The sequence below is a fragment of the Trichechus manatus genome, unplaced genomic scaffold, assembly GCF_000243295.1.
Source record: "Trichechus manatus latirostris isolate Lorelei unplaced genomic scaffold, TriManLat1.0 scaffold00064, whole genome shotgun sequence".
Lineage (NCBI taxonomy): Eukaryota > Metazoa > Chordata > Mammalia > Sirenia > Trichechidae > Trichechus > Trichechus manatus.
In genome coordinates, this window is record NW_004444000.1 from 14,742,216 (window position 1) to 14,757,548 (window position 15,333).

Consider the following 15,333-nt stretch of genomic DNA (forward strand, 5'->3'; position numbering starts at 1 on the left):
GCTGACTCAGAAACGGCTGGTTTAAACAACGCGGTCTTTGCTGACTCAGAAACGGCTGGTTTAAACAACGCGGTCTTCGCTGACTCAGAAACGGCTGGTTTAAACAACGCGGTCTTCGCTGACTCAGAAACGGCTGGTTAAACAACGCGGTCTTCTCCTACCTAAGTCCACACAAGGGAGAGCAAGCCCTGTGAAGACTGTTTCTCTGACCAACGACAAGGGTAGAATTATAAGGCATAGACCGCTGCGTTTACAAGGAGAAGGGATTACCAGTCTTCGGCTTGTCAGGTCAGGACTGGTTGATGAAGTGGGGCTCACCATAGGCTAATGAAGTCCATTTGCGGTTCTTAGAAACTACATCGGGATCCGTTTGGCAGAGCCCAAGAAATAAAATTGAGTCGCCGACCACAAAAAGTTCACCGTTCACTGGTTTTCTACTGATCCTGATCGGTTTTCTAAACAAAAGTTGTTTTGGTTCCTTCTGGGCCTAATGGAGTCCCTGGGTGGTGCAAATGCTTAAGTGCTGGACTACTAACCGAAAGGCTGGCGGTTCAAACCCACCAGGAGGCACCTCGGAAGTAAGGCCTAACAATCTGCTTCCAAAAGGTCAAGGCCTTGAAAACCTTATGGAGCAGTTCTAAAAGGTTGGCAGTTCGAATCTACCAAACTGCTCCTTGAAAATCCTTTGGGGCAGTTCTACTCTGTCCTATGAGGTCGCTATGAATTGGAATTGAGTCGAGGGCAACGGGTTTCTTGGTTTGGTATTGTCTCTTTATTGCTGGGTGTGTTGGTTGAGATTGTGTGTCAACTTGGCTGGGCCATGATCAGTGTTTTAATGTAATCGCTCCCATGATTGAATATACTGTGAGTAGCCAATCAGATGAAAGGGAGTCTGCTTGGGGGTGTGGCCCGCATCTGTGTATAACCAGACGTTCTGGCTTTTTGCTCTCTCTGGATCCTGCGGCTGCTTCCTGTCGTCTCATCTCCCGTTCTTGGGACTTGAGCTGTCAGCTTATCTGCCGAACCTGGGATTTGTTGATCTGCACAGCCTGGGATCGGGGGCCCTGATCTCCGACCTGCCAATCTTGGGCTTGCCAGCTTCTGCAGCTGTGTAACTTGGGAGAGGCCTCTACCCTGATCCATGGACTTGGGACGTTCTAGCCTCTACAATCACGTGAGCTGTTTCCTTGATGTACTCTTTCTCTGCATATATATATATATACCCTTTGCTGGTTTTGCTTCTCTAGAGAACCCAGCCTAAGACACTGGGCAATTTATTAATTTCCTAGGGCTGCTGTAACCAATTACCACAGAGTGGGTACCTTAGCGTTCCTTGGCTTGTGGCAGCCCAACTCCAGTCTCTACCTCCATCGTACGGCTGTTTTCCTTCTGTGTGTGACTGGGTCCAGATTCCCCTCTTCCTATAAGGACACCAGTCACTGGATTAGGGTCCACTCTCATCCAGTGTGACCTCATCGTTACTGGACTGCGTCTGCAGTGACCCTATTTCCAGATAAGGTCGTACTCAGAGGTTTTGGGTGGGCATGACTTTTTGGGGGCACTGTTCTACCCAGTACAGGCAGCTCAACTTCTTAGAAGCTCTCATGAAGGTAGTTTTCCCCACCAGCCATGTTGCCCGGATTGGGGCTGAGTGTAAACACCGAATTAATAGCAGTGGCTAGAAATAGCTTGTGTAGGAGGAGAAGGCTAAGAAACAGTCCTGTGCTAGGTTGTCTGGGGGTTGACCTCATCAGCATAAGTGAGTAATGGTGGTGGCAGAGAGACAGAGCTCTAGGAAGATATGTCAGTGCGGGAAGCCTGGGAAGACCTTGGCAAGACTCTGTTTGGGACAGATTGGACCGTCTGCCTGCGCAGAAGTGTGAGCCATACGGAGCACATCACACCTGTGTGACACAGTCTGTACTAGCTGCCCACTGTTTCCAAAACAGTGATTCTTCTGCTTTAGGTGAATTATACATTCAGTATGTTGATGTCTGTCTATTGGCAGTATAAAAACAACAGCGAACGTTTGATCCTAGGGCTTAAGTGACCTCTTGGGGATAGCAGTAGCTCGGTTGGGTATGCTTTTAAGAGGAGCAAACATACATACTTTCTCAGACACATTGGAAGTTTTTGGAGATTTTCCCCTAGGACTCTGAGCAATCCCTTATGGTTTGAGCCTTTACTAACCTCTTATCGTGCATCCAGATGTCTCATGCATCTGCTTAACTGTTGCTGATTGGAAAGAACTTAGCACAGCGTTTAGCACACAGAAGGCACTTAATACTTATTATAACTACTGTTTCTTGCAGGTTGGGTGTAATAACCTCAGGGTGCTCCATTTCCAGTTCTTAGCGTTCATCCCTTTTGAATTTACACTGATCTGATGGGCACACATATAGATCTGATGGGCACACACATAGATCCATTCATATTCTATGGCAGTATGCCAGTGGTGTCACTAGAGTTGGAGTCACCCTCCCCACCCCGTGGACCTCCTACCGTACCGGACCGTACAGAATCCTTAGTAATGTTTTTTATACTAATGTTACTTGTAAATCGTAATTCCTGTATATCATATCACTCCTTCTTTTCCTTTAATTCCTACTTCATTCTCAAAAAGGTTATTGATATAGGTTCACAAATACTAATTACCACAATATTGCAGCTAAAACACCAGAAAATTTGACAAAATGATCAACTATAAAAACACCAGCAGCAATGAGAACAGCAGCGCGTGCTTGTAGTGCGTGCAGACGAAACCACGGGATTCGAAGACTCATTATAGTTGGGTAATAATGACAGCTCTGACCGGAGCGCATTAGAAGGTTCAAACAGTAAATCAGCACTGGGTTTTAGCCTTGTAGATATATTGCTATGTGTAAGCTGAGCTTATGGATGATGTTTTTGTTGCTGTAACTAATTACAGGAGTATCTTTACAGACAGTCATTTTGGTGTCAACCCCTCTGATAGTCTCACCTGGTACAGACTGCACCCCCTGCACCCCCAGCGACACCGCTGCGGTATGCCAAGAATATTTATGTTAAAATGTTCATTCCTTTATTTTTTGGTCTATATTCCCACTCTCATTTCTTCAACTTTGTTCACGTTATTTGGTTCTTCTAGACATAATTTTCCCATGTGGAGGGTATTTTCCTTAATTTTCTAGTATGATGTTGACCGTTGGGTGGGGTGAGTGGGCGAGAGGTAGGAAGGTGGTGGGGGGTCGTTCCTAAGGAGTATGCTATGAATTTCTGAAATAGGGTCTTGAATAGCTTTTCATCTCCCTAATATGGTCTGAGGAAACCCTGGGGGTGTAGTGGTTGAGAGCTATGGCTGCTAACCAAAAGGTTGGCAGTTTGAATCCACCAGCTCCTCCTTGGAAACTCCATGGGGCAGTTCTGCTTTGTTCTGTAGGGTCACTATGAGTTGGAATCGACTTGATGGCAGTGGGTTTGTTTTTTGTTTTGGTTTTTAATAGGATCCAAAAACCTTAAGTCTTATAAATAACTCTTAAGAAAATAATTAATTGGGTAAATCTAAATATCTTCCTCACAGATGAATTTCTGTGCCTCCCACTACTTCTTTATGTGTCAGTTTCTCTGCTCGCCTGTCTGACTGTTGGTAGGAGACCCTGAGCCCATGGGAGTGTTAGTGCTTGTTACCAACACGGGGAGGGAGTGGGGGTGGATAACGAGGGAGATACCACCAAGGAAGGGGAAGTTTCAGATTGTAAGTGATTTTCTTTAATCCGTGCTTACATTGATTGGCTAATTATATGCTAGTTTGGGACACAGCGTAAATCTAAAAGATTATGATTCTTCTAATAGCCACTGTTGGCTAGTACAACAAGAATTTCTCTTTATTTTTTACTAAAGTCCCTTGAGTTTTAACATGTGTATTTTTGTTTATCGCTTAGGATTATAACTGGCCAGTTTATTTTTCTTATAAATGCTTAGTTAAAAGTGAGGAGCGATGGATACAGATTAGGGATAGGAATGCTGCTGCTCTTGTTAGGTCTCTCACTGTGTCTAAGATTTGGCCCATCTTCATAGCTTTGAATTCAGCTTATCATAGAGACTGGGAAGAGCCGCAAGTGAGTACGGGGCATAACAGATTGAGCTTTAATTTTATTTTAATGAATTGACTGATTAATTCCTTGGAGCCCTGTTATTATTTCAGCAGACTCTAATACCTGGATGGTGGTACTGGATCCTATGAAGCCTGGTGGGCCTTTTGAAGTGATGGCAGAACAGACCATTGGGAGAATGAACTTCACCCTCAGAGTTCATGATGTCTTATTTGGAGATGTCTGGCTTTGCAGTGGGCAGAGTAACATGGAGATGACTGTTTCACAGGTAACTTGAATAGTCACAGCAATAGTAAATAATGATGAAAAAGGAAAAAAAGAATGAGGAGAAGGAGGTAGGTTACTATTTATTGAGTACTTAAAGGAGCCCTGTGGTGCAGTGGTTAAATGCTCAGCTGCTAACCAAAGGCTTGGTAGTTCAAGACTCTGAGGGAGAAGATTACAGCCTAGAAAACCCTACTGGGTGGTTCTACTCTGTCACATGGTGATGCTATGAGTCAAAAATCAGCTTGACGGCACCTGACAATAACAGTACCATGTGCCAAGATCTGTTCTAAGTGCTTTTCATGCATTGATTAATTTGATTTAACTTTATGAGGTAAGTACTGTTATTAGTCACTTCTCACAGGTGAGGAAACTGCAGTACACTGGGATTAAATTACCTGCCGAAGGTCACTCCGTTAATAGTGGAGCCAGGATGTGAACTGGCAGAGTGACTCCTCACCACAGTGTGTGAGGCACTGTTTTGCCACCTGCCTGCTGAAGGCAGAAGCCGGAGAGTATCTGATGGCAATGGAGATTTCATAGCAGACTGAAGACGAAGTAGATGGCTCTTCTTCTTGATTGGTTTTGGAAGATGAGGTTCTGGAGAGAGCCTACGAAATCAAAACTATTACATTTTGTTTTAATGCTGAGAGACTAATATACCACATGACTTTTGTTGGCATGGAAATTCAAAAATTGAGACTGAGTGTTGGTTTTGTCTTTGACGTGTATGACTTGGAGCCAATCAAATGGTATTTCTGAGGCTTAGTTTTTATAACCATATGACCTATGATTATTTTTGACCTAACTTATTTACAGGGCCAGTGTGAAGCCTGAATTATTTTGTTTGTCTCTGAAAGGCCTTCACAAATTGAAAAGTACTGTCTAAATATGTCATTATTTTTTCAACTTTATATTGCAAAAAGTTCAAACACAAAGAAAAGTTGTGACTTCTACAATAAACACGTATTTACCCATCACCTAGACTGACAATTGCTACTATTTTGCCATATAAGGTTTATCTTTTTTTTTTTTTTGGTGAACCATTTCAAGGTAAACTGCAGACATCTTGATACTTCAATTAGGTGTCACATCAAATTGATATGTACATTTTTTTTCTTTACATGGAAAGAAGAAATAATGGACCAGTGATGACTTTCTTTGCTCAACTTTTACATAGCCTAAGATTTCTTTTGTTAGTGTTAATTTTTCTTTATTTCAGTCACGGCCTTTGAGAGTTAATTGTTGTTAGATTTTGAGACCTAGCATTTTTTTTCCCCTTTCCCTGTGAGTGCACAAGGGGGTTCGCTGGGCTCTCTTTACCGGCTAGAGCAGCTGGGAGGAAGAGCACTAGGGAGACTCCAATGCAGGGATGGGACATGTACAGTTTGTGGAGAATCGAGTTTGACAGAATGGAGAATGCGCGTTGCCAATATGTCGGTCAGGGGTGAACTTCACCTCCAAGTGTTCTGTCTCCATTGCTACTAGAGAATAGGACCCCTCTGATAGACTGAGAGAGAGGTCACTTTGGTAAGTCTGGATAAAAAGAATGTTAAAAAAGTTACCAAGGGCAGCAAACCTCTGAATAGTTCGGTTTGTATTCTAGCAAGGAAGCAGTGGGAGAACAAAAGCCTTGGTGCCATGTGTCCTTAGCACTCAAGTTTCTTTCTGGGATCAACTGTATTTTCTAATTAAAAAACAAAAGCAAAACAGTCTAGAGTAAAGAGGAGAGACCATTTCTGGCTAGCATGTAGCAGACATTAGCGTGTTGGGCCTCAGAATTGTCACTACTTCATTTATTTAGTGTAAGCTATCGATTTAAAAGTAAAAGTAGGGAAGACGGTTGTTGCCTCATTTAAATTAGGGTCAGGGATTGACAGTATAATAGCAAGTCCATAGATATGTTTAAAATACATAAACAAAATGTTGGCTAAAAATTATTAAATATGTTTTACTCAGAGAAATTAGTATGAGTTAAGCTCTTTAGTACATTTCGAATTGGGGTTGATTCTCTTTGCTTATCTGTATTTTCTAATTCTTCTGTAATGAACATGTAAGAACTATAATTTTTAAAAGAAAATTGCAAAGACAAAAAGTTGAGATTGGCTTAACCAATCTCTTAAATATCGAGAGTTCAGCTTACAATAAGCAGGCGTATTATATAAATAAGAATCTTAGGAATATGTTTTTTCAGTTTGAATTATTGGTTGGCACTAATATGTTTTGTATACCTTGATTTATTTTCTTTAATAGGTTAAGAACTTGGAAAGACTACTGTTTTTTCCTAGCTATTTCTCCAAAATTCAGTTTCTCCTCAAGTTGATTTTAATTTTCCTGCCTTTCTTTCATTATGTCCTTCCCCATATCTCACATTTCAAAATCTCTACAATTAGACCATGGTCTCAATTCATTTCGTCTTCTGAAAAATGTCTAAAATTGAGTCCTTTTATATTATACTTTATGATTTTATAATTTCCTTTTTTCTTGCTTCTGTAGCTTCTGTCCCTCAGAGTTTCTTCTTCTTTTTTCTTTTTCTCTTTTTAATCTATTACTAACTCATTCTGCCCAAAAAATCCTACTCTAGATATATGTACTTCTTTTCATGATTAGATTTCTACTTCAGAATCTACATTCTTGTGTTTCTGTTCATCCTAACCCATATTTTATTTACTATTGCTTCCTGCCTTACTTAAATATATGGAAGCTTTTTGCATCGAATTGTTTATTAAGCTGAACTTTTGACTAGGCTCTCTTTTGCATAAGTGCACCTCTTGATAGAAAGCATGGTTTTGTATAGAAGTGAAATTGCTGTTAACTCATTAAGGAAAACGGTACTTTCCTTAATGCTTTAATTGGAATTCCCTGTTTGCACAGACTTGCACAGACCAGATCTGTTTGTGTCTGTACAGTCATGTCTTCGGTGGCGGTCTGTGCCAGGGGATCCTGTCCCATTTCGTGTCAAGCTAAATCAGATTTTGATTGTTAAGAGTAAACACATTGCCTTCTGCCTAGAATTTACTATTAAGCATCTTTGGTGTTAAGCTAAGATTGCAGGGAAATAGAAAAAAGATTCCATCCGAAATGTCCAAACACTATTAGTTTTTAATCTCGCACTTACTTTGCAAGATAGCATTTTAGGGGCTGACAGTACCAAAAGCCAAGTTTTCCAGTCTCTTAACAGTCTGTAGAATTTTAATTTTTGATCACAGGTATGTGCTACATGACCTCCCCTTTATTCTTTTTTCTCTGTTTTTCATGCAGACCCGCAACAAACACACACACATACACACTGTCAGCTTGCTTTCTCCCTCTGCCCCCCCATGACTTCTGAGGAGGTGAGATTCCTACTGTAACCTACCGCTCTTTGCATTCAAATGAAGGAAATGGCAGATTGTATGCCCATCTTGTTGTAGGGTAAAGTAGGATTTTTAAATGGAGTGTTATATTTATAACACCGAGTGAGATGTTTATAAATGGAGACAAGTCTAAATGTTCATCTGTTGCCTCCTAAGGCAGGGTAGGCTTTAAGACTTGGATATTTCCAGTTAGGCTCAGAAAAAGATGGCCAGGGTTAGACGGGGAACCCACTTTTCAATATCTTGGCAATCCCCACATCCCTACTTTACAAGTAGAGAAATTAAAATCCAGAAGAGAAGGGCGGGTACGACATTACGATAAAAATTTTCACGGGAGTTATGATGGCTGGTTCATTTATAGTTATTAACTCAATTTTAGAATTGTTCTGTTATACGTAGTGTAAGGTAAAATAACCTACAGGGTCCCAGTTTTTTTAAGTAAGCTAAGTTTCCCCATCCCCATCCCCTTCAGCACACACCCTCACACACACGCCTTGCTTCCCATGCAGACCCTGTGCCAAGATTTTCTGAGGGATGGATTCTTGACGCTTCCTCATTAATTCAAGAATGTGGTGTAAAGGTTACAAAATGAACACAGGCGAGCAGCTGCTTTGATGGCGCATGGGGTCCTTCCCTTGGGAACCAGCAGTGCTCTCTCCCCCAGCGGCTGCCCCGTTAATGACTTCCCATACCTTGGTATTCATTTACATCCTCATTTAAATACTTGGTAGAAAAATAATTACACTGAGGTGTTTGATGAGATGAAATCTGATCTCAGCAGATGGAGTAGGCTTTCCCTTTCATCAGCAGGGAAACCAAGTGTCATTTAAATGAAAATCTTCCTGAAATCTCTTTATTCCTAAATTTGCTGCCAATATCCCCTGAGGAAACGCTTCCATCAAAAGGGCCTAGTGATACGGCGAAAGGATATACCAATTCCAGAAGTAATTGTCCTCAGGTACAGCAAGAATTTCTCCCCCAGCCCATTTTTCTTAACACTTTCTTTGGCTTTCAAGTTTTGGCTAAAGTATTACACTAAGGTGAGTTTGAAAATGGAAGTTTTCCAGGCAACATTTTGGATCCAGTTCCATGTCCCGGTAATGAGATAGGAGAATGTCGGCCACCCTGCGTGCTGGCCTTGCGGTAGGTACCCCACGGTGTTAACAGTGGTTCTAAGAGGCAGTAGCCGCTCTCTCATTGTGCCTTCCTGAGCTGGCATCACCTTATGATGAGGCACTTGAGCTCCCAGTCGCTGGAGAAGCTAGTGTGGGTGGAGAGAAGGAGTGCAGTTCATCCACTGTTTCCATGGAAGCAGCATACCATCCTTAGTGCTTAGTGCAGAATTGAATTTCAAGAGCGACGACTTTTTACAGGTACTTAGTGCTGAAAAATAATTTCCCTGCCAGAATATACTGTGAGTGCATTAGCCTCTTCTTTCTCTTCAGCGCTTGTCTTCCTTGTGCCAGGCAAGTAGGAACAGGTCTGGATTTCCTGTGGAATTTTCCTGAGACCATATATAACCTCTGTCCTGAGAGGGCCTAGAGAGCTGCTGCTACCCAGGGAGCACGTGAGCCTGTGCCTCCCGTTAGGACCAAAAGCACTGTTTCCTTGGCATCTGGTCACCTGGTCATCTTACAGGCCGCAGCAAGCTCAGCGGCAAGTCACAAGGCGATTCAAGGGGCAGGGTGTTTGAATGGAACGCTCTGTGGGGGCACCCTGGCCCGTCCATCTTTTCTCTTACACTGTGGGCTGGAGGGCCAGCTGTATCCTCTGTGGTGGGCGGCAGGCACAGCGAGCCAGCTGCGCACTCTGTGGCTCGCAGCCAATGGAAAGTGTCCCAGCTTCCTGTGCACAGAGCTGTGGCAGCCCCATCCCAGCTGGAGCGCTTGTTCCCTGAGGCGAATGGTAACTGGGCTTCCTGATGCTCCTCTCAGCCCTTTGTTTTGAGAGAAGGTGGACTGGTCTGGTGGTGGGGGAGGGGGGTGTGGGGAACAGAAGGTCCCCAAAACACAAATGCACAATAAAAAAGCAAAATACATTCCAGAAACATTTTTTACATAAAAAACATAATTAAAAAAACTAGGATTAAAGGAAATAGCAATTGTATATAAGCTCTTTGAGGCAGACTAAGAGTCTAACAAAGAAACGACTCAGTATAGCCCACGTTCTCATCCAGGAAACCCCTAAGCCATTCCTGTCGTACTCTTTGCCAAGTTTCAGAAGGTGATTGGGGATGGCATGATGTTTCTTTGGATGGACGCTTTTCTTTGTCTCATTTCTTGGGACTTTTCCAAGCAATCACCCTGAACCCCACCTTTTCAATCTCCTTGCCTCCCATGCATCTCTCTGGTGGGGTACTAGGACCGAGGTGAGAATATAGGTATTTGGAGACCAATTTCCGAATGCTTCAGTAGTTCAACAAACATTTCTCAGGCGTGTTTCTTTTGAATCCCATTCTCTTCGTGTGGTACGGACCGCAGAGTCTACCCCCCACCCCCCGCCCCATGGCCTTCCTCACTCTGCATAGGCCCTCACCACCAACCTCTCCAGAAATGGACTGCCATGGCTTTGTGGGGTCAGATGCTTTTTCTGAGTAGAAGTAGTTTAGTGTAAGATATCACAATGATCTAATCGATAGTCTTCTTTAGGCGAAACCACTTCATACCTCCTGTAGTCTAATACAGACATCCTCCTCAAGATTACGGAGTCCCTGCCTGGCACAAACAGTTAACACTCTTGGCTGCCAACTGAAAGGTTGGAGGTTTGAGTCCACCCAGAGGCACCTGGGAAAAAAGGCCCAGCAGTCTACTTCCAAAACATTAGCCATTGAAAACCTCATGGAGCATAGTTGTCCTCTGACAGACATGGGGTTGCCATGAGTTGAAACTGACTCCACAGCAGCTGGTTTTACAGGCCTTAAGATCACAGGCTTCATTATATTCCTACTCAACTCTTTGGGGACGTGATTCATCATACCTTCTGTTGGTCAAGGTGGATTCACATTGGATCAAGGGGATTCAGTCCAGCCCAGTATTAGTTTTGGTTATTCATTTGATCTTGGTATGTTGAGGGCTCAAAAGGAGCTCCAAAGATTGGCAGTATTTACTAAGAGGTGGGAGGATAGTTGTCCACCTACTAGGTTGGTGTAAGAAATGACATTCTTATTTCTTTTCTAGATATTTAATGCTACAAGAGAGATGTCTGATACTGCTGCCTATCAGTCTGTTCGCATCCTCTCAGTTTCTCTCGTTCAGGCAGAGCAGGAGCTGGAGGACCTTGCTGGGCTTGACTTGCCGTGGTCAAAGCCCACCTCAGGTAAGTGATGGCTCACAAACATGCCGTCTCTTATATGATGGGTTAGTGCCCTAAGTGGAGGCTGTAATCCTGAATTTGGTTATCTATTTATTATGCAAAAAAGGTTTTACTAATTTTTTAAAAATAGTATTGTGTTTTTGGTAAAGATTTATATAGCAGTTTAGGTACTCTTTCAACGATTTCTACACAAGTTGTTCAGTGACATTGGTTACATTCTTTACAATATGTGAACGTTCCCATTATTTCTGTTCTTGTTCATTTCCATTAATCTAGTTTCCCTGCCCCCTTACATTCTTATGTTTGTGTTGAAGAAATTGTTGACCATTTGGTCTCATATAGGTGATTTTTTAAAGGAGCACATTACTTACATACAGGTGACGTTATTTTTTGGACCAATTTGTTATTTAGCTGAAAGATAACCTTGGGTTAGTTTTGGCTCAAGGTTTGAAGAGTGTCTCAAAGCAGTAGTCTTGGGGAGTCCTTCAGTCTCAACCAGTCCAGTAGGTCTTTTTTTTTTTTATTTTATTTTTTAGGAAGTTGAGATTCCATTCCACGTTTTTCTCCCATTCTGTCAGGGTCTGTCTTTTGCGGCCCTGATTGGAACGTCGGTAGTGGTAGCCGGTCACCATCTCGTTCTTCTCGTCTCAGGGTAGGGGAGGCCATGGTTCGTGTAGGCTGTTTGTCCTGTAGACTAGTTTCTCTTCGAGTCTTTGGTTTTGTCTTTCTTTTTTGCTCCAGATGAGTAGAGACCAATAGTTGTATCTTAGATTGTCACTTACAAGCTTTTAAGGCTTTTGCTAATTTCTTTTTGACTCTGTATCCCATTACTGTGACTGTTCCATACATTTTCTTCCCAGGACTCTAACAATGAATCTGCCCCCTTGCTATGAGCAGATGACCCTTCCTTTAACTTCATGAAAATATTGAGGCCATTCGGCACCAGTTCTGCCAGCATTTCTCTCCAGTGCCTTCACTCTGTATGTTTTTCTCTTCTCTTTGTTTCTGTGTCTGAAGATGATTGACTGGTGTCCTTCAGGGCTAACTTGATGTGGGCTCTTGTGCCCTCCAGGGCCTTCTTTTATCCCTTAGGCTCTGTTCTTCCCTCACTCTGTCCTTTCAGCACTAAATCTTTATATCATGCCTACTCCATGTCAGGCTCTGTGCTAGACCTTGAGGAGGCAGTGGTAAGTCACAGCCCCTTCTCTTAGAGCTTATACACCCACCCTTCACTTATTGGCATGGTTAGGTTCCAAAGACCAGGTTGTTATGCGAAAATCGGCGTTATGCAGAAATGGAGAGTGACCATATCAGGTCAGAAAATGGAGGATGACTGCATCTTTACATAATTGCCAAATTACGTCATTACATAACTCTCCAATTTCATCTTTACATAACTGCCAAGCTACATCATTACCTAACTGTCAAACCACTGTGAGTCATGGCTCAGCCCAGTTGACATTGTGCCATCACAATCGGCATTACTCTCGCCTCACACCTTGGCGTACGTGGTTAATGCACAAAATAGTCGGGTAGCAGATTTTTTACTGTTGTTGTAAATGCAAACCGTTGGATAGCGAGATCGTCGGTAAGTGAGGTGTAGGTATAGTTTCGTTTGTTCTAGCAAAACCAAAGAAAGCAAATCATAACACACACTCTTCTCATCGCTTTCTCGTTTCTCTCCTTCCCTTCGTTATACCTTCCTACATCTTCTGTTTTAATTCTTTTCACTGCCTTTCCATCCATTCACTCTTTAGCCCCTTGTAATTTAGCTTCTGCTTCCACCTCAACAATTTGTTCACCTCGAGGTCACTACTTTCCTTCTAATCTTGGAGACCGATTTGTAGTTTTCAGAAATGTCAGCCTGTGCGGCCTGTGACACTGTTGGCAGCTCCCTTGCTTGAGCTGCTCCCCTTAGTTTCTGCGGTACTTCCTTTTCCTGCTTCTCCTCTGACTGCTTCCTCCCTGTTTCTTTGCTTTCTTCAGTTCCTTCCTCCAAATGTGCTCCACCAGGATCTTTCTAGGCCTTTTTCTTTTTGTCTGTACTTGCTTTACCTTAGTGATCTCAATTGCTCCTACACTTTCGACTGTTAATTCATTTAAAAAATATTTGAGTGCCTACTATGTGCTAGATACTGTTGTAAGTGCTGGGGAAATAGCAGTGACTTAAACAGACGCCTAATTTCATGGAGCTTGCATTATAGTGTGTGGGAATACAGAAAATGAGTAATATAATTAGTAAATTATATACAAAATATCTGATGCTCTCTCTCCCTGAGAGAACTCAGGAACTGAATAGATTCAGATAAATTTTTGGACCAATCCTTTGCTATATGAACTTTCACTACATGTTATCTAAAATTCAGGAGTGAATTGGATTTGAATAATATACCGTACCTTGTTATTTGAGCTCCGTTTCCAAGTCTCAGTCTCTGAACTCAGAAACTGAATGGATTTGAATATTGGAGGTTAGGTTACATGGTGATGACAAAAGTAAATAAGTGAGAAAAAACAAATAAAATACATCCGGGAAGAGGGACAGGGAGTGTGGGGGCTGGAGTGGGTAGTGGTTTGCAATTTAGACTGGCCAGGGAAATCCAGCTGTGAAGGCGCATTTCAGCAGTAACCTTAATCACATCTGCAAAGTCCTTTCAGCCGTGTAAGCCAACATATTCACAGGTTCTGGGGATTAGGGCATGGACATCTTTGGGGCCATTATTTTCCCCACCACACGATCTCATCCTTAGGCATTTTCAAGTAGCTTTCCATTTTCTTTACTCCAAGATATGGCTGTAACCTCCCTCCAGTTTTATCTTCCATTATTCTCTTTTTCTCTGTGTTTGTCTTAGTCATCTAGTGCTACTCTAACAGAAATGCCACAAGTGGATGACTTTAACAAATGGAAGTCTATTCTCTCACAGTTTAGGAGGCTAGAAGTCTGAATTCAGGGCGCCAGTTCCAGGGGTAGACTTTCTCTGTCGGCCTTGAGGGGAAGGTCCTTGTCATCGATCTTCCCGTGGTCTAGGAACTTCTCAGCGCAAGGACCCCGGGTCCAAAGGATGCATTCCACTTGTGGCTTTTCTTTCTTGGTGGTATGAGGTCCCTCTCCTCTTTGCTTGCTTCTGTCTTTTATATCTCAAGATACAGCCTAATCCTGTAGATTGTGTCCTGCCTCATTAACATAACTGCCTCTAACCCTGCCTCATTGACATCATAGAGGTTAGGATTTACAACACATAGGATAATCACATCAGATCACAAAATGGGAGACAACCATACAATACTGGGAATCATGGCCTAGCCAAATTGACACACATTTTTGGAGGATGTCATTCAATCTATAACAGTGTTCCAGCCAAAAACATTCAGAATTTCTCTTCTTTTATATGCCATTTCAAGGAGCCCTGGTGGTGCAGTGGTAGAGTGCTCAGCTGCTAACTGAAAGGTTGGCTGTTCAAACTCACCAGCAGTTCCACAGGAGAAAGATGTGGCAGTTCTGCTTCTGTAAAGATTTACAGCCTTGGAAACCCTTTGGGGCAGTTCTACTCTGTACTAGAGGGTTGCTATGAGTTGGAATTGACTCGATGGCAGTGGGCTTGTTTTTTTGTTTTTTTTATATGCCTTTTCATGTATTGTTTCCTTTGCCTAGATGCCAGCTCTGTCATAAACTTCTGTTCCTTTGAGCCTTCCCCGCCTTTCTCCTTTCCTCCTATTTTCCTTTCCCCCCACCTACCCATCCACAGACCCACCTTTATACCAGGTACCCCCAGCCAGCCAACAGCAGCCAACAAACATTTACTGACTCTCTGTCAAGTGCTCCACCACCCCTCTGTCAGTCTGTCCTACTGTAGTGGCTTGCGTGTTACTGTGATGCTGGAAGCTATGCCACCAGTATTTCCAATACCAGAAGGGTCACCCATGGTGGACAGGTTTCAGTGGAGCTTCCAGACTAACACAGACTAGGAAGAAAGGCCTGGTGATCTACTTCTGAAAATTAGCCAATGAAAACCTCGGGGATCACAACAGAACACTGTCCGACTCACCTGCTTTGGACACGTCATCAGGAGGGATCAGTTGCTGGAGGAGAACGTCATGTTTGTGGATGTTGAGGGTCAGTGAGGGTAAGGGAGATGCTCGGTGAGATGGATGGCACAACGGCCCCAATGATGAACTTGAATAAGCCGGTGATTGTGAGGATGATACAGGGCTGGGTAATGCCTTGTTCTGTTGTACATAAGGTCAGCATGGATCGAAGGAGATCTGTCTGTCCGCCTACCTACCTGCCTGTCTGTCTGTCTGAATGCCTGTCG

The 15,333-nt window shown here is 42.9% G+C and overlaps 1 protein-coding gene across 2 annotated transcripts in view; it reads left to right on the forward strand.

Annotated features, from left to right (window-relative positions):
- The window catches only part of SIAE (sialic acid acetylesterase), a 49,295-nt gene that overhangs the window by 14,623 nt on the left and 19,339 nt on the right, over positions 1 to 15,333 (forward strand). Inside the window, exons 3-4 of one of the 2 annotated variants that reach the window (XM_004379367.2) lie at positions 4,184 to 4,359; positions 10,888 to 11,026. In XM_004379367.2, the coding sequence (XP_004379424.1) occupies positions 4,184 to 4,359; positions 10,888 to 11,026 (315 nt within the window). The remainder of the gene's footprint in view (positions 1 to 4,183; positions 4,360 to 10,887; positions 11,027 to 15,333) is intronic. The other variant, XM_023734093.1, reaches the window with a different exon arrangement.